General features: G+C 39.0%; 1 protein-coding gene across 1 annotated transcript in view; it reads left to right on the top strand.

Annotated features, from left to right (window-relative positions):
• AOAH (acyloxyacyl hydrolase) overlaps nt 1-20,506 on the top strand; it is a 220,879-nt gene that overhangs the window by 6,060 nt on the left and 194,313 nt on the right. The window contains exon 2 of the mRNA XM_003788590.3: nt 16,211-16,306. Within this exon, the coding sequence (XP_003788638.2) occupies nt 16,211-16,306 (96 nt within the window). The remainder of the gene's footprint in view (nt 1-16,210; nt 16,307-20,506) is intronic.

Here is a 20,506-nt window from a genome sequence, read left to right as displayed (position 1 = left end):
GAGATTGTCGTGACTGGAGAGATACTCCAAAAGGAGCCACCACAGAAATTACTGAACTGGTGAGCCTAAATCCCCATCATAAAAAATAGTACATCTCCAGTCTCAAAGAGGAGTCCTCTGGTGGAGACACAGCCAGTACACCTGGGAACATGGTCTTGATGCATTCTCAAATCAGACCTGAGCTTGGGGAGGCCCCAGTATCCCCATCCCCAAATTGCCATATTTGTTAGCACTGCACAATGCATCCCATTTGAACAGTAAGCAAATCTTGGCTTGACTGGGCTTAGAGAGGCTGTGGCCTTTCTCTGCCACTTTTCAAATGTTGTAGGATAAATAATAAGCCATGTTCATTTTTGCAAAGCATCATTTTCTATACATGGATGCTTTAGAGAGAAAGTAATCCTTTTGTTTCTAAGTCATTGACATTTAAATTAATTCAGTGAATTTTGAGGGGTTTTTTTTAAGCACTATTTGGTACTCAGGAAGCCTTTTAAAAGGTTAAGGGGAAAAAAAGCCATTTTTTCCATCATCCACATTTGGCTAAATATATAAAGTGCCTTCAGAGTCAGGGTTATAATCCTGTCCCTCCACCTGTACACCCCACACAGAGTAGTCTGAGATGATTTCATAGTTTGAATGATAAAGAGACAGAGGTGCCCCTATGGGCATTGTGAGTGATAAAATAGCAGTGTCACTGACAAAAAAGGAAATAATTTAGACAGAGCCAGCAGAGAAGGTTGAAAATTTATTATCACAATTTAGATACACGGGAATTTCACTTTCTCTATTTCTCCGTAACTGAACTTGTTCACAAGACACCATTTCTGTTGATAGCAGAAAACATTTCATCTTGCCGTTTATGTGTTTAAATCTTGTCTCCTTTAGGTAACTCAGCTTCTCTTCCCTTCCTCCCCTATACAGGTGTGTAAGCCCTCATTATCAACCTGATAGTCACAGTTCTTGGCCTGTTGAGGTGGGCCACTGTTCTCAGAACTCCGATAGTAGAAGCTTTGGGGCTGGTGGAGTCCTTGGTCTTGGCTCAGTAAAGCAGTCTGTAGTCGCCCTGCATCTAACTCATCTCCACATTCTGCCCAAGCAGGCCCCGTAGAATCACAAAGTCTAGTCCAACTGCCCCTGGTTGTCTGGACACAGCTACTGTCCTCTGTACTTGCCCTTTGCTATGGCAATGCCCATACACACTGTCTCCTCTCTTTCATCTTCTATTTTTATCTTAAAATTATCATTGAATTTAACCCCAATTTTACCACAATTGGTAGGTTCCTGATCATCTGAATTTTCCAAATATCCCATGCCACATCTACCTTTCTTTTCCCTGGATTGTTCTGAGCTTATAACCCAGAAGAAAAAGACCACAATGACACAGGAAGAATGTCCATAGCTTTGGTGAAAGGTTGCATGGTGAGTAAAACCAAAAGAATCCAAGATGACAGCATGTCGTTCTGTGGAAAGAAAATGAATAACTCTTTTTTCTTTTGTAATCGTACTATTGGAAAGTACACAAAGCGTTTTTAAATGTATTATAGGAAAGAGGACAAAAAGAAGTTGCAAAGCATTAAGCAGAGTAAAATCCCCACTGAGCTATAATGTGCCCGTCTCTCTCCTGATAAAGCCATCTTTCTGACAAAGAACAAACACCAAAATGTTAATAGTGCTTATGCAGTTATCTCTGGAGAGGGATGCTGCTAGTGATTTATATGATCTTTTTGGTGCTTTTCTGAATTTCCCACATTCTCTTTTTTTTTTTTTTTTTGAAGTTTTTGGCTGGGACCAGGTTTGAACCTGCCACCTCCAGTATAGGGGGCCAGTGCCCTACTCCTTTGAGCCACATGCACCACCCCCACCCAATTTTCCACATATTCTAGATGAGCTTGTGGAAGTAATTATAGGCCCGGGAGTTCAGAGCAGCAGAGAGTGGGCTCTCAGATAGACAGACAGCCTGGGTTGGAATCCTCCTGACTCTGGGCCAATGTGACCTTGGGGCTTCACCTTCCACACTTACTTCTCCCATTTGCAAGATGAGAATTAAAGAGGACAGTGTAGATGACTAAACAAACAAATACACTCAGAGGATGCAGAACGGTGCATAGTACACAGCCAGTACACAAAATAGTTGTAATTTTTCTTATGGAAATAAGGGAAGAAGTGTATTAAAATTATGCTTTTGAAGTCCCAACATTAAATCTATTGTAAAGCAGAGTTCCGAGCAACTGAATAATTTCACACCAATCTGTATCTGATATAGATACAAATTCTTATTTCTTAGGTGTCTTTGGGGGAAGAATCATTTATAAAGAAAGATTTCACAGTGTATTAGCTTTCTATTGCTGTGTCATAAATTGCCAAACATGTGTGAGCTTAAATCAACCCAAATTTATTATCTCATAGTTTCTGCAGATCAGATGTCTGGACGCAACATAATTGGGTTCTTAGCTCAGGGTTTGACAAAGCTAAAGTCAAGATGTTGGCCAGGACATCAGTGTGATTTGGGACTCAGGTCCTCTTTCAGGTTCTCTGGTTGTTGGCAGAACTTAATCCTTTGCAGGACTGAAGTCTCATTTGTTTATTAGCTGTCACCTTGAAACCACCGTCAATGACTAGAGGCTGCCCCTCTTCTTGAGACATGAGCAACATAGCTATTTCTTTCTTGTTCAAAACCAGTTGGTGAAAACACTATATTTAAAGGGCTCCCTCCAAAATAAAAAATAAAATAAAAGGCTCCCCTGATTATGCCCAGTCCACCTCAGAAAATCTTGATTAACTCAAAGTGAACTAAGTAGGGTCTTTGACTACATATGCAAATCCTTTTTGTCACCACCACATAACAATATAATCATGGAGGTGATATCTAATTGTATTCGCAGGTTCTGTTTCTGTGTTCACCAAGAGGCAGAAGTCTTAAAATTCTGCCTACCACACATAGAAATACTTTTAAAAGATAAAAAAATTTAAAAAAAATTTAAAAAAAGAAAAGCAAACCATAAAGCAAAAAATAAGAAAACAACAACAAAAACGAAAAGGCCTTCAAACAAAATGCCCAGATAATATCATAAAAGAGAATACAATTATGTGGCTTAGTTCCAAAGTGATTTACCAAATAGCCCTGAATACATAACGGAAATTAATGTAACAAGAGTAAGTCATAAACTGAACGAGTTTCTTGTTTGGGGTTTTGGTTTGGGGATTTTTTGCTTTTTTATCTGCTAAACTTTTCTAAATAGATTCACACTCAGAGAATTTGGAAAGAAAAGAAATCGCTCTACTACTATGCCTTTTTGCTCATAAACTAGTTGTCTTTCAATGTTATAAAAGAGGAAAAATCCCTATTTGAATCACGCTCTGGACAAAATCTATATTTTAAAATGACTCTTACAATTTAACAAAATGTTAAGGCAAATTAGAGCAGATTAACTTGCCCTTTATTTTATCCCAAGTTGCTTCAGATAAAAATAAGTATGAGAGAGAATTCTGATTATAATGGCATGAAGAGGGTGGAAATTCCTCTGTGCAAAAGACCAAATATAAAAATGGAAAAATTGTCACAAGCATTTCAGGGCACTGAAAATCACTAATGGCATAGAAATGAAAAATATTTGTTCTTGTTCTTGAAAAATTGTTTGACCTTCCGGAAAAACACTGAGACTCTATGGCCTTCTTTCCTGGGGCTGCTCTATCTACCCTGCTCTCAGCTCAATTAAAGAGAACAGTAGTTTTATCATTGTGGAACTGGCTGCAAAAGCCAGTATGTCTGCTGTTAATATGGCAAATGATTCAACCAGGGTTCAAAGAGCCATAGCATTACCAGCGAAAAGTGATGGGCTCAGTTGGGAATTAACAAGGAGAACCTGCAGATTTGCTGGCTCTGGGGTTTGCTACCAGCTGGAGCAATGGCAATCAGCCAGAAGTCTAGCAGAAAGATCCTGGAAATGATCTGGAGAAGAGTAATAGCAGGGCTGAGATAAACTATCCACATGTTCCTCGTGGATTCGGAAACGGTGCCTCTAGAGGGGAGACCTGAGAAAGCACAGCAAAAATGAAAAGCCCAGGGAGACTCGAGAACTGGCTGAAACTTTGAATGTATTTCCTAACCCACATGTGGGTCAGTCAATAGAAGAGCGAAGTCTTATAAGCATGTGTTTCAACAAAATTATGCACAAATCACTATATGACTCTAAGCTCGATAGATGCAGGAGTGATCCATAGGAAGTCAGACTGAAAAATGAGCAGAGATATCAGAGATTGTACACTCTGAGGGAAACAGATCTGCAGTGGAACCCAGGAAAGTTACTAGAAGAGAAGAACCAACAATCCTCAAAAAATCAAACATAATCTAGAGTTGCTAAATTTATTATTGAAACTATCCAGTTTTTAATAAAAAAAAATGGTAGACATGCAAAGAAACAGAAAATAGAGACCCATACTTGATGGAAAAAAGTACTCAATAGAAATGGAGTCTGAATGGGTGTAGCAAACAAAGACTTCAAATTACTATTATGAGTGTATCCAAAGAATTGAAGAAAACCATAGCAAAAGAATTAAGGGAAAATATTATGTTAATATTCACTAAGTAGATTTTCAATATACACATAAAGTTACAACTAAGATCCAAATGGAAATTCTAGACTTGAAACAGTTAAAACCAAAATTTAGTAGATGAACTCAACAGAAGATTTGAGTTCAAAGCAGATTCAATGAACTTGAAAACAGATCAATAGAAATTATCCAGACCAAAGAATAGAGAAAATAAAGATTAAAGAAAAATGAGCAGAGCTTCAGAAACATACACATTATCCAATATATCTACACTTATGAGGTAGAAGTTCTAGAAGAAGTGGAAAGAGAGAAAGGAGCAGGAAAAAATAGTTGATCCCTTTTCAAAATTGAGAAAAAATACTTACTATTGCACAGATCCAATAATCCAAAAATTCCAAATACACAAGGAGAATAAAACCTTGACACCTCATAGTCAAACTTCTGAAAAACAAATACAACATGTAAATCTTGAAAGCAGCGACAGAAATATGACTTATTATTTACAGGAAAACAACATTATAACTAATGGATGACCTCTCATCAGAAGGTATTAAAATGGCATATATATATATACCTCGTTTTATTAAGTTTTGCTTTACTGCGCTTTGCAGATATTGCGTTTTTTACAAATTGAAGGTTTTTGGCAATTCTACATTGAGCAAAGTCTACTGATGCCATTTTTCAAACAGCTTGTGCTTCCTTCATGTCCCTGTGTCACATTTTGATAATTCTCACATTTCAAACATTTTCATTATTATTGTATCTCTTATGGTTATCTATAAGCAAAGATTACTGGTGATACATTATGATTGTTTGGGGGCAGCAGGAGCTGCACCCACGTGAGATGACAAACTTAATCAATAAATGATGTGTGTGTTCTGACTGCTCCACTGACCATCCATTTCCCCATGGTCACTATTCCACAAGGCACAATATTGAAATTAGGCCAGTTAATAACCCTACAATGGCCTCTAGGTGTTCAAGTGAATGGAAGTGTCACATGTTTTGCACTTTAAATCAAAAGCTAGACATGAGTAAGCTCAGTGATGACGGCATATCAAAACCCAAAATACGTCAAAGACTAAGCCTCTTATGCCAAACATTTAGCCAAGTTGTGAATACAAAGAAAAACTTATGGAAGGAAATTAAAATTGCTACTTCACTGAACAAATGAATAATAACGCAAAATAGCCTTATTGCTGATGTAAAGTTTTAGTAATCTGAATAGAAGATCAAATCTTTAAGCCAAAATGTAACCCAGATTAAGCCCTTAATTCTCTTTAAATCTATGAAGACTGAGCATTGAGGAATTTGGTGAAGAAAAGTTGAAGCTAGTAGAGGTTGGATCATGAAGTTGGAAGGAAAAAGCAACCTTCAAAGCATAAAAAATGCAAGGTGACGCCTCAAGTGCTGATGTAGAAGCTACAGCAAGTTATCCAGAAGATCTAGCTAAGACCATGGATGAAGAGGGATACACTAAACAATAGATTACCCATTTTATCTTAGAAGAAAATGCCATCCAGGACTTACATGGCCCAAGAAAAGAAATCAATGCTTGGCTTCAAAGCTTCAAAGAACAGGCTGCCTCTCTTGTTGGGGACTAATGCAGGTGAAGACTTTGAGTAGAAGCCAATACTCATATTCCCACCCACCCATCCAGCCATTTTTGCTGTCCATCCGTCTATCCATCCTTTATCTCTGTCTCTATTGATCTTAGAATGCAAATACTAAAGAGAATTGAAAAATGAAGTCATATTTTTCTGAAAGAAAAATCTGATTGATTAATTTCTTTAATAATAAGATCTGACTTTGTCAGTTAGGTTTATACAGAGGACATTTTTCATAACTTGAATGAACTATATCTGCAGCTACAACATTTGACAAAAATGTATTTGAAGTATGCATTAAGATAAAAGCATTTTATTAAAGGATTGTATAGGCAAAAGTGTATTGAAAAGACCCAATTTGTTCTAAGTATATTAGGTTTTAGTAGGGTCTCTCTAAGCGAAATAGTAATTACTCTAGTTAAAAGACAAATCTTAGTAAATTTTTTGGTATATTTCCCCAAACTTGAGAAAGTAAAAGATTGCATTGATTCACCATGTTTTGCAAGTCAGATGTTTTCTAGGTTTTAGCCTTTAATGAAATGAAGGCAACTGTCAGGTTATAGATTATTTACCATAATTTTCGTGTGTGTGTGTGTGTGTGTGTGTGTGTGTGGTTTTTGGCCAGGGCTGGGTTTGAACCTGCCACCCCTGGCATATAAGGCCAGTGCCCCACTCCTTTGAGCCACAGGCACCACCCAACATAATTTTCACTGATAGATCACTCTAAGATTTTTGGCATTTAACTCAGAAAAATTTAAAGAATTGAGTGACATTACTGTATCAAAAGTCCTCCCATTCCCATCTATGTATTTAAGTAAATGTGTTACTCAGTACTTACATCTTTAAACAAAAAATGAAAATAAAGTGATGCTGAATCGTCTTATCGTACATGAATAACATTTTTGAATATATATAAGGACTAATTAAAAAAGGGTTAACAATTTCATTAAGAGGTGCAATTCTGATAAAATTTTACTGTTATCACTTAATAATCACTATAGAATTGGCAATAGATATTGTTTAGATAAGTTAATCTTATGAACAAAAAACTCTATCCAGAATGACTTTTTTAAAACTTAGAGTGTTACAATCACAGGAAATGAAATTTTTATTGAAATTTTATACATCTTTTTAGTGCTGATAGGTATCATAGTGTGATCAATAAAATATTTTCAACCAAAAAAAATTCTGTGGTGGAAGAAGAATTCAAGAAGGTAGAACTCTTCATTAAAATAGGATTCAAGGAGAGAAATTATGAATGGTTGATTTCTCACTGTGGATAGAGTTTGAGCATATGTATCTAAATTTTTATTACATCATAACTATGCATTTATGGGGTACAGTGTGATGATTTGAAATACAATATAGAATGCTTCAATCAAACTGATTAATATAACTATCACCTCTCTTATTTTTTGTGGTAAGACATTTACAGTTTACTTTTAGTTGTTTAGAAATGCACCTTGTATTGTGCTTGTTAGTTGAGATCCCATCAAATGCCATCGCTCCTCCCACCAAACACCTTCTCCCTTCCCCCCCATCCTTCCCACCTTATTCCTTCTTGTTAGACTATATTTGTGTTTTATTATTCATAAGAGAGTGTAAGTGCTTTTATATTGGTTTCATAATAATATTGAGTATATTGGATACTTTTTTCCCATTCTTGAGATACTTTACTAGGAAGGTTGTATTTCAACTCCATCCTGGTAAACATAAAGGATGTAAAGTCTCCATCTTCTTTTACAGCTGAACAGTATTTCATGGTACACATACACCATGGTTTGTTAATCTCTTCATGGATTGATGGGCATTTGGGCTTCTTCCACGACTTGGCAATTATGAATTGGGCTGCGATAAACATTCTGGTGCAAATGTCTGTGTTGTAAAAGGATTTTTGTTCTTCTGGGTAGATGCTTAGTAATGGAATTATGGGATCAAATGGAAGGTCAACTTTTAGGTCATTGAGAATTCTCCATACTTCTTTCCAAAAAGGCTGTAGTTAAAGGCTGATTAGTTTTTAATCCCACCAGTAGTGTAGAAGTGTTCCCTTCTCTCTGCATCCATGCCAACATCTGCAGTTTGGGGACTTTGTGATGTGGGCTAATCTTACTGGATTAGGTGATTTCTCAAAATGGTTTCGATTTGCATTTCTCTGATGATTAAAGACGATGAGCATTTTTTGTTTTGATGAGCATTATGTGTTTGTTTTGACCATTCACCTGTTATCTTCAGAGAAGTTTCTGTTCAAGACTCTTGACCACAAAACAATGGGGTTGTTTTATCTTTTCTTATTGATTAATTTGAGTTCTCTGTAGATTCTAGTTATCAGACCTTTGTTGGAATCATAACCTGCAAAAATCTTCTCCCATCCCAAAGGCTGGCTATTTACTTTTGTTGTAGTGCCCTTAGCTGTGCAGAAGCTTTTTAGCTAGATCAAATCCCAGGAATATATTTTTGGTATTGCTTCAATTGCCCAGGAAGTTTTCCTCTTAAAATATTTTCCCAGGTCATTATCATGAAGTATTTCCCCTGTAGTCTCTTCTAGGATTTTTATACTTTCATGTCTTAAATTTAAATCTTTTATCCATAAAATAGAGAATCTAGAGATGTATCCAGCCATATATTGTCATTTGATTTTTGACAAGCATAACAAAAATGTACACTGGGGAAAAGATTTCCTATTTAACAAATAGCACTGGGAGAACTAGCTATCTACCTGAAAAAGACTGAAACTGGACCCACATCTCTCACCACTAGCATATGTTTTTTTTTTTTAATTTGTTTTTATTAGATCATAATTGTGTACATTAATTCTCTCATAGGATACAGTGTGTTACTTCTATATGCAGTTTGGAAAACTCTCATCCAAGTGGCTAACATAGCCATCATGTCTTTCTCATAATTGTTATGTTAAGACATTTATATTCAACTTTTAGACAAATTCACCTGTCAGAGTAGGTATAATTATAGCATATCCTTTGGATACATATAGAAGTTTAACCTAACAGTTCTATTGTAATATTTACAAGCTGCCCACTATCACACCCTTTCCAACTATTTAAATTGATTTTCATTAATACCCATTAAATTGTGGAAAGGTTTCATAGTCTTTCAAATGTCTTTTAGGCAATACAGAGCAAGGTACTTGAAAACTACATTGTTCTGTGCTCTGGACTCCACAGCATGAAGCTTGTACTCTGTAGTATGATCTTGAAGGTTCTTCACAGTATGGCCCCTTCCTATCTCTCTCTTCCCTTCCTACTTCTCTCATTCTTCCCTACTCAGAATTCTAGCTTTAGCCAATTCTCTTTCTCAACTCTAAGTCTTTCAAAAACTGCTACTACTATGTTCCTGGAAAACCTTTCCTTCCTTCTTTCCTTCCTTCCTTCCTTCCCCCTTTCCTTCCTTCCCTCCCTTCATCCCTCCTTTCTTCTGTCTCTCTCTCTCTCTTTCTTTTGATGAGTGAGCGCCTCCCATCCCTTAAGACTCAGCTCCTCTAAGAAGCCATCACGGGTGACTCCAGGCAGAGTTAATTTCTTCCTCCTCTGAGTTCCCAAAGCACAAACAGGTCCTTCTATCACAGTGCAGCTTCTGGGGATTATTATTTCAGCATCAGTCTTCCTTGCTGGTCTGTGTCTTATTCACCTTCGTATCCTCAAGGTTCTGAACACAAAGTAGATGCTCACAAGTGTATGTTAAATAAGTAATATGATAGATGGGTCCTGGCATCTCTGCTCTCGTTTCTTTATTATTAATTTTTAATGTATTTTTAAATTAGCTGAACCAGTCATCCTGTGCCTCTCTACACAGGCTGCTGGTTTCCTCCTACTGCCTTGCTGGGGCCTGCTCACCCATGAGTACACTTAGCCCCTTACTTTAACCAGCACGAGTATTTGTCTGACACACTGCCTCTTGTTGTCAATGTTCTTGGCAAAGTAGGCAGTTTGGAACTCACTAAGCATTTCACATAAAAACAATGTTCCACACAGCCTAATCCAGCAAATGAAGTGAAAGTACTAGATATCTACTATACAAGAAAAGTCACCCCTAGAAAAGTAAAAATGTCATTGATAAAGCAACACATTTGTCAAAGATGAGTTTCTGTGTTTTTATTTTTCTAAATGTCCATGGAAAATATGTCTGTTCTATGTGGAGATCTCAGCAGGAGGGAGCGGGAGGTCTAACATGTGTTAAATGCCAACTCTGTGCCAGGCACCATGTGCATTTTATGTGATGTGTTGCTTAAGCCTCTCAATACTATTGCCAGGTGCATCAGCTAGCCTTCGCTACCCGGCATCTGATAGCACCACCCCACACTTCCACAATGATCACCTGTCAGCTCATGATTCTCTGAGCTGCACACACCTGGGTGATTCTCAGCTCGTCTCCCCTGGGCTCATCCCTAGAGCCACACTCGGCAGGAAAATGGTGGAATGGCAGGGTCTGGATAATCTACAATGGCCTTGCTCATAAATCTAGTAATTAGCAGGCTATTTCACAGAGGCCCCTCAATTTCCCTTCAAAGGGCCTCTCCTTCAGCCGGCTCAGGCTCATGGCTGCAGGTTAAAGAAGGCAAAAAAGTAAAAGCTGCAAAGCGTCTTGAGGGCTTGATTCCAATCTGACACACTGTCCCTTCTGCCACATGCTACTAGCCAAAGCAAGTCACAAGGCCGTATTCCACAGGTTGGGGGAAAAACGCCACCTTTTTTTTTTTTTTAAGCACTACCTCATTATGGGAGGAGGTGAAAAAAAACCTGTGGCCATCTTTAACATACCACACAAGGGACACTATTATTCCATGCCATGAATGTCAAAACCCAGATTTAGATCTACTATCCTGCCAAACACACTAGCTCATAAGTAACAAAAGCAGGAGCTAAGCTCAGGTCTGTCTCAGCTCCCAGTTCAACTCCTACTATCCCACAGCATCTCAAGTGGGCTGTACCTCCCCCTCTTTCCTTCTCATCCAGACTCGGAGAGAAGGAAGCAGAGGGAAAGGTTGCAGGTGCAAGATGATTCGGATCTGGGTCGTGTGCCACCACCTCTGGCTTAGTAACGCGTGTCTTAGGGAAACGAGACTGGCCATAGGATATATTTTGAGGAATTATTTTCATGCCTTTCTTTCTTGTTTTCTTTTCACCAAATATCCTGTTGATCAGGTTCCATTTCTTCTACTACTGGCTGCATACTGGGCCAGGCACTTAACCACTCTGAGCCCCCATGTGCTCATCTGTAAAATGAGAGTAATAATTCCTACATCTCTGAGTTGTTGTGAATTTTGAACGAGATAATAATGTATGCAAGAACACTCTGAAGACCGTAGGGCACACTCTGGCAACGTGATGAATTATTTATGCCCCTACTCGGGGTCAAAAAGGAAGTGTAGTCACGCTGACTGTGGCTCTGACAACTGCCAAGTGCTTTCAAGGCTTTTCAATGATGTGTGGGCTTCAGACAAATGGGAAATCTAATAGACCACTCTCTGTAGTTGGCTGCAATTCCAGCCAGCACAGATATGATTATAATTAGGGTTTCAAGAGTTCTGTTTCACTTCAAAAGGATTCCATGGCACGGTCTGCCGTCTATCTGAGGTTTGTAGCCAGAGGCGGATCCCTGTGGCAGGTGTTTTTATTCAGGCCCATTTTCTTTCTTTTCTTTTCATACACCATCAGGGGTGTATGTTTCTTTTATATTCATTATTTTTTCAGATGCCAGGCGAGAAGAGATTTTTCCATATGTGAGTTTTGAGATGGTGACCACTGAGTGAAATGCAGAACTCTCGCCCCACCCCTCCTTTCCTAAATGAACAGCAGCTTGAACAAACTCACTTTAGCAGAGCTAGGCCTTTTATTAGCAGAGAATAGTCTCTAATGGGAGGATTTACTCTGCCCATGTATCTCTCCCAGGAAAAAACATTCGTTAACCTGTCAAGGAAGTGAAACCTCTTATTAGAAACTGTAGAAAGGTCAATTTCTTCATTCTTGTTGCTAAAGGATTCAGAACACACCTCACTGCAGACCTCAGATTAACAATTCACCTGGAAGGGTGGAGCCCACTGGAGTCAGGTGGCCAAGTGCGCAGGACTCCAAATCAAAGCTCAGCCCTACTTGGGCACCCACTACTTCAAACCCCAACACCTGATTTTCTGCATGGTGCTTTTGATCACTATCATTCTTTCCTAGGCAACGAGATGATAATAGTAAAGTTCACCCAGTCTTCAGAGATAGAGAACTCTTTTTGGCTCCTTTTAATCCATCTAATGATTTTCCAATTTTAGCCAGCAGTAGTGAGGAACCACAATAATTGTGAGAGTCCTTGATGGAATTTCTCTGAGTAAAAGGTGGAAGACAAGTCCAGATCTGGAAGTACAAAGAAACAGCTTGGTCTCCAGCAGCCCAATTCACTTTGCACTCATCCTTCTAAACTGTGGATTAAAACAAGGCAGATATGTGCAGGAGTTGAATTTTTAGGTAAAGGAAAGAGCATCCAAGGTTTACAATCATTGGGGTCACCAGGGATGAACGCTTCTCAAGGGCAAATTCCAATTTTGGTTACCTCATGCCTCATGCTCATTCAATATTCCTGCTACCCCAAACTGTTATAAGTTTCAATTCCTGCATCTCATACAGACTGCTACTCCATCCATTGCTAAAAAAAACAAGACTATTATTTTAAGTACCAGTGAGAAAGAAAAGCTGCCACTAATTAAATTGATATACTATGCTTATTCAGACCAAGTTTTGTTTCTCTCTCAAAATCATTCTTTCTTCTGCCTACTGTCGTAGTCTCTTCAAAATCACATTCCACCTAGCATTTGACTGGTATTTACTATCCAGTTCATGTGATTTGGGGAAGGATCCTGGGAGCCCTCTATGGACAGGGATCATATTCTGTCCGTCTGGGGGCCCATCAAAGCCAGATAAAGATATAATGTTTAGGTTCGGCGTCTGTGGCTCGAGTGGCTAGGGCGCCAGCCACATACACCTGAGCTGGCAAGTTCAAATCTAGCCCAGGCCCACCAAACAACAATGATGGCTGCAACCAAAAAATAGCCTAGCATTGTGGCAGGCACCTGTAGTTCCAGCTACTTGGGAGGCGGAGGCAGGAGAATCGCTTGTGCCCAGGAGTTGGAGGTTGCTGTGAGCTGTGATGCCACGGCACTCTACCCAGGGTGACAGCTTGAGGCTCTGTCTCAAAAAAAAAAAAAATACAATGTTTATGCCCTTTTGCACCTTCCCCCACCTGAGGATGCAGTGAGAGGCACCAACTATGAAGCAGGAAGCAAGGCTTCACCAGACACAGAATCTGCTGGTGCCTTGCTCTTGGACCCCCCAGCCTCCAAAACTGTGAGCAACAAACTTCTATTATTTACAAACTACTCAAGCTAAGGTATTTTTTTATAGTAGCAAGAATGGACTAAGACACAACCCAATCACCACCTCATTCCCTAGTTGTGAGCTGCACATCAATTCTGTGCATTTGCTACAGAAGCTGATTCTCCAGCCCGAGAGAGGGCACTGGTTGTTTCTCATCAAAATGAGAAGTGGAGCCATGTCCTCTGTGGATACTGTAACAGAGAGGAAGCCACATGGGTGAGATGACTCAGCTGGGCAGTAACTGTTTGTGCATCCATTAGCCCATGCCTAGGGATACCCTCAGCAACAGGCAACTGAAATGTCACTCACAAAGCTCTAAGGTCAACTCCTTTCAAGCCAGTGAGCATCTCTTCCCTATTCCCTGACCTCAGATGGTCATACACTATTCCTGCCCTCAGGAACTTACGGTCTAACTCTAAATTCTTAAAAAGGAAGTTCCAGAAAGTAGGCACTTTATTCAAAGTCACATTGTTTGAAAGTGGCTGATCCAAGATTTGAACCCAGGTTTTTCCCAAAGCCTCACTCATTTTCCCACCATGCCACACTGCGTCTTCTTCACTGATAGCACTATAATCACTTACCGTTGTCTTTCAGTTCCAATTGTTAACATTTATCTAGTGCCACCCAACTTAATGGTGATTATCAGAGACATAGACCAGGGCATAAAAGTATATTATAAATGTTGAAAATAAAGTGTCCAGCCCAGTACTATGAAAAATAGAGACATGTGTGGCTGGATACTTTATGGACAACCCTCATGTTCACGGGTATTAAATATATTTGACCTATAAGTGAAATATGTTATCTAGGGCTCAGTTGAGTGATGTTTATTATATTTTTATACTGTACTGTATTTTTAAATTTTTCAAAGACGACACTGTATTTTGTTCCTATTTTTGGAAAGCTATTTTGATTTTTTTCATTAAATCATAGCTGTATACATTAATGCATTTATGGTGCATAATGTTTTATATACAATTTGGAATGCTTACATCAAACTGGTTAACATAGATTTCACCTCACTTTCTTAGAAGGCTATTTTTAAAGTAAAACAAAGGGATATAAAAGTGCTTTTAGATCATAAATTGCTAATAAGTGGCAGCGACTAAATTCATTGCCAGGTATGGAAGCCCTCAAGGGTCATGCATGAGGTTAAAAACACAGCCAGTCGATTTTGCTAGTTGATGGCGATACACTAAAGAGCAGGTGCTCTCGGAGCCCAGTAAGACCATGGCTATCAAGCTTTCACTGTCTCGATTTTGCCTGGGCAGAAGGGACAGAGCTACCAAGGCTAAAGCATCACTGGACATTGTAGGATCTAGAAAGGTAAAAATTTCTAAATTCTTCATTGGAAATTTCTCATTTTTTACTATGTAGAAGGTTTTATTTCTTTCTGTTTAAAAATGCCCAATTGTTCACATCTGTTGTCCTCTGCATTCCCTCCAGGAATCCTGGTGGGAATTTGATTTTAATGACACCATATATGTGAATTGGGTCCCCAATTTCTTCAGCAGACGAACAATAGTGAGCCTACTGCCGGTGCCAGGGACCCTGGAACTCCTCTGTGCTGGATGTAAGCCTTCCCTCACCTCCTTAGAAACGACCTCTGCTAAGTGTCCATTTCCCTTATTGCAATGAGATCTAACAGTTGCCTTTTACATACTTACTGAGCTTTGACCAACTACTTGTGTATGTAGTTCAGGAGGAAAAAAAATCTCTTTCTTTTGGGAAAAAAGAGGTTTGGGCTTCCCCAGCAGTTCTTTAGATCACGTCAGGTGATAGAATCTTCTGAGAATGTCAGCTTGGAGGCTCTGGATAGTCACACTTATCACAGATCAAAGTAGCAGAAGGAATATATTCCTAACTTAATATAGGTGCCCTTCTATAGCATGCTGGTACATGCTTTCAAGTAGTGGGCTTTATAGCTATGAGGTAAAATAAGATTTTTCAATGTGTTACGATTTGAAAAGTACACTCAGTTTCACTTTGTCTCACTTAATCACCACAGCAGCCCCACAGGAAACATGTTATTACCTCCTTCATGAGGAGGAAACCAAGGCTCTGAGAGGCTGCGTGATGAGTCCAAGATTGCAAGGTCAGGACTCAATCCCAGATCTTCTGACTTTAAATGCTAGGCAATTTCCACCACTTCTCCAAATTTAAAAATTTGAGGCTGGGTCTCCTGGGTCTCCTCCAGAGAATGTGTAGGATAGGAATGATCCTATTCGTAATGAAGCCATTTACTGCAGACAGGAGAGAAAAGGGAGAGGAGAGGGGCTGGTATCTACTGAGCTTAGTCTACTCTGTGTGGGCTGCTTTCCTTACACCACCTCACTTAAGCATCCTCTCTTTCTCTTATGTGGTCAAAAGAAGTGAAAATTAAGCAAGATTAAATTACTCTCCCAAATTCACATAGCTCACCAATGGCAAAACCAGACTGACATGTCCAGGCTCTCTGACCCCAAACCCACACTCTTCTCACCACATTTTATATTTTACCACAATTCACAGAGTATTTTCATACACAATAGATTTTAAAAGGCAAGCAATCAACAAAACTTCTCTGTTTTGGAAAGGCTGGTGTTCTTAAAGTCTCTCTCCCACCACCACCTCCCCTGGCCCTCCAGCCCAGCTTTCCACGTGAAACTCATGACATGTTCTTCTGCTCCCCGGCAGGGTGTGTGCTGGTGGTTTCTGTGATTGAACAGCTGGCACAGGTTCACAACTCGACTGTGGAGGCCTCGATGGAAAGATTGTGTAGCTACCTGCCTGGTAAGTATGGGGGGGTCCACGGCTACGGACCTACTTCTCTTCTCACTTACAAGCCACCATGACTGAGTTTCTATCCCGCATATGCTTATGGAGCAGAATCAGATTGTGTTATTTCTATGGGCTGATATCCTAAAAGAAATTAAAACAACAACAACAAACACTCTAGGCAATTTCTCCTAGACGCTCATTATCCATCATGACAGAATAAAATTGCTATGGAGATTTAGGGAGTAAAATGTAGAATGGCCAATTGTAATTTATGTGTCACATTAATAAAGATTTTCCCACTTAGTGATCATGGCCTTAAGTACTAAGAAATCAAAATAATGAACAATTTTCAATAATTTTATGTTAACCTGACCAACATATACACACTAAGATGCCTACACAGCCTTATCCATCCTGCAAAAGAAGAAACTGATTGGTGGTTTAAACAAGTTGTGTGTTTGTTTTTCGATGTTAGCAGGAAGAAAATTAACTCTATTTCCCTCACAGAATACTGTTACTAAGACAGTTATAATGAATATACTTCTTCAACAGTCAAATTTTCAATCTCCTAATGGAAACTAATTCATCAAAGATGCCTACATTATTTTTTCTGTTAAAGAAGGTAGTTGGACTAATGGCATTGTATCTTTGATTTATTTATCGCATTTTGGCAATAGCACCAAAGCATTTTCAGAGTATTTATTGTATGCAATCACAATATACTTTCCCAGGCTGAAAAACTGTTTAAAATTCATCAACAAACAGTGGGAGAGGATAATGCACGCAGTTGTGTGTTTACAACGTTACAAATCGACCATAGTTAAGATTTGACATATCTGATACATCAAAATCACATCTTTCTATTGTGAAGTTAAGCCATAGCAGAAAAACCTGAAACCCTTTGGCTTCCCTCACCCCCAGTTTCATCCCCCCCCCACCTCCCCAGAAGGAACCACCCATATGAATTTAGTGGATATTATTCTCGTCAGATTCACTTTGTGTGAATCCATAAACATTGTATAGCATTGTACTGCCAGTGATTTTTTTTTTTTTTTAGCCTTTTCTTGGTTAAAAACAAGACGAATGTAGAAAACCACACAAAGCAAATGTATAGTTTCACCACTTATTGAAAGTCAAGCTGTACGTTTACAAGGGAAAAGAACCGATAGCCTCTCCAGAAGGCCACCTGTGTCCCATCCTAGCCTCCTTTCCCTGCAAAAGAATGATGTCCTGGATTTTATGGTAATCATTTTCTTGCCTTTCTTTATAGTTTTATTACTGAAGTGGGCATCCTTACACACCACAGCCTTGTGCAGCATTTACATTTTGGTGTGTCTTTTAAGTCTCTTTTAATCCACAAGTTTCCTTGCCACACCTTCCTTTTTCTTACAATGCAGCCGTGAAAGCTGACCTGTAGAGTTTCCCACAGTCTGGATGGCGCTGATTGCATTCCGGAGGTATAACTGAGTCTGCTCTGTATTTCCTGAAAATTGGCAGCCTGACCAGAGGCTCCACCAGACTGTAGTTTGATTCCTTTGGCAAGCGTATAAGTGGCATTGTTTTCTGTCTTCAGAATGCCACAATAAGTGACTTTATCTTTTTTCTTTTTGTGATGTTAGCAGCCATTGATATTCAGTGATGATGTTTATTCATTTACTGGGGGTTAAAAATGGCGCTATTCTAACCTATCACTTATCTTTTATCTACAAACTGAGGAGTATCACTTTCCTTCCTCATCACCGTATTTTAGAAGCATTTCCATGGTAACTAGCGGCTTTGTTTAGACATTTCATATAGGAAAGGCAGGGGAGGTGTTTGATTCTTTCCCCTTATCAGTTTTCTAGATAATGCATTGTTTTCTATTGCCATCTCCAAGAAATCAGTTAGTTTCCTTGAAAATATCATCATGAACACATGAATTTGAGCATACCAATGGGTTTCAGTCAATTGCAGTTATGGTCCTTTTGAAGCTCAGATGGTCCCATTGAGCACCAACCACTGGCAGCCTCTTCAGGTTGATTCCTGAGTCCTTGGACATGAGCTTAATGACCTTTGACAGCTTGACCTTCACTAACTTGTAGGACAAGGTGTTCCGGCCCTTTCTTGTACATTTCTAAGCCACAGAGTTGAAATCAATAATTACTCTTAAAGGCTCTAGTTTCTTTGGGTAAGAAATAGCATTTCAAGACCACAATCTGTAGGCTTAGGCATGCTCATTGCTACTGGGGTGGCCATTCTTCCCAGGCTTCTTTGGTGGACAGCAATAGGAAATATACATGTATAAATTCACATGGGTAAATTTTTTTTTGAGAGAGAGTCTCAAACTGTCACCCTGGTTAGAGTGCCATTGCATCACAACTCACAGCAACCTCAAACTCTTGGGCTCAAACAATTCTCTTGCCTCAGCCTCCCAAGTAGCTGGGATGACAGGCACCTGCCACAACACCTGGCTATTTTTTTGTCATTGTTGTTTAGCTGGCCTGGGCCAGGTTCTAACCCACCTGCCTCGGTGTATGTGGCCAGTGCCCTACGGGCATTACCTGACAGGGATAATTTTTAATATAAAATATTTGAGTTCATACTGACATTTCAAATTCAAATTCAGAACTACAGATTTTTTTCTTAATCTCTTCTGTATCACAGCTATATCTTCTTTCCACACGAAGTCTCTCTTTTCACATGAAGTTTTTGTTGCCAAGAATTAAGGAACTGATAGATTTAAAATATTCCACAATTACTCATTTACCTACCATCATTGCACACATAACAGTCTCAGAATGCCGGTTCTAGCACTGCTGTTATCCATGCATTTTATTATTATTGAGAGCAGTTAGAACCGGTTTTCACAGAAGCCTTTCCACTTCCTCTTTGTACTCCACTTCCTTCATCATTGCACTCCATTGTCTGAGCTTAGAATCATTACATAAAATACTGTTTCTTTTTCACCCTCATTTCATCCTAGCTCCTTCAGCAACTGTGCGATTAATGTTCACAGCCAGTCCTCATGTGGATGTGTCTCTAGTTGAGTTGTTGTCTAAACTTCCTTCCTCAGGGAGGCTTCACAAGGACAATATTCCCTGAATTCTTGCATGTTGATAACAGGCTGCCTCCACTCTATACTAGAAAATCAGTGTTTTTCTGGATCTAAAAATCCTTGGGATATAATTTTTTTTAACCTATGCATCTTAAATATATTATTAAAAGCCCTAGCAATAACCTAATTTTCCTTTTCCTTATAAGTCATTTGCTCTTTTCACCTTGAGATTCAGAGGATTCTTTTTCTTTCTTCTATGAAACTGAGTTATCTAACGAGAACATGTGTTGGTGTTAGCTGTTGTGTATTGGTGTTCCTGGGCATGCAGTGTGCTGTCTCAATGTGATTTCAGATATATATTTTCTAATTTTAGGCAACTTTTTAGTTTGTTCGGTTTCCTTGGTGTGGTTTTCTTCTTCTTGGGTTTCTATTATTCATATTTTAAATTGTCTTTTCCTATTTTCACCAGGTTACTTATCACTTAAGTACCTTATCTCTCTTCATTTACTATCTGTCTTAAAATGGCTCTTCTTTTTTACCTTCTGTTTTTACTGTTTTATGTTCATTCCAGTTTAGACTTCATTTTTTGGTTAATTTTTTTATTCTTCCCTGAGCTCTCTTATTCCATTTCTGAGTTTTTCTAATTTGGCTTCCTGCTGTTCTTTCATGTCTTACACCGTTTTATTAATGCCTCTTAGCTCGTTTTGAAATAATGATTTAACTTTTTTTTTTTTTTTTTGGCACGATTTTCTGGCATGCTTCTACTAGGGATGTTATTCTGTTCCTTAATCTTTTTTTTTTTCTCCTTATAATAACTTTGTATGGGAGTTGGCCTAGATACATTTCTGCTGCTCATTTTTTGGTGAAATTAGTTTTCAAAAACTCTTAGGAATAGAGGGGGTTCACAGAAGTTTTTCTAAATGTACAGAGCCCCATCTGTTTTGGGGGTAGTGTTTTTTAAAAAAAAAATCTATGGTAGCTAGCTTGCTTTCTGGGGTTTTCTGACTCTGTTCCCCCAGCCACTTTTTTCTGGACTTCCCCAACCCAGCAGTTTCTTCTCAGTGTGCATCTTGTAGTGGGAGGGGGGTCTGGAGGGTCTGTTTCTGGAGCTTGTGAGGACAAGACCACCCACCTCTTTAGATCTTCCAACCTTCAGCTCCCCACACTCACCAGCTGTT

The sequence above is a fragment of the Otolemur garnettii genome, unplaced genomic scaffold, assembly GCF_000181295.1.
Source record: "Otolemur garnettii isolate 467f Iridium unplaced genomic scaffold, OtoGar3 scaffold00028, whole genome shotgun sequence".
In the NCBI taxonomy this organism is placed as follows: domain Eukaryota; kingdom Metazoa; phylum Chordata; class Mammalia; order Primates; family Galagidae; genus Otolemur; species Otolemur garnettii.
This window is presented reverse-complemented; position numbering and strand designations above follow the sequence as displayed.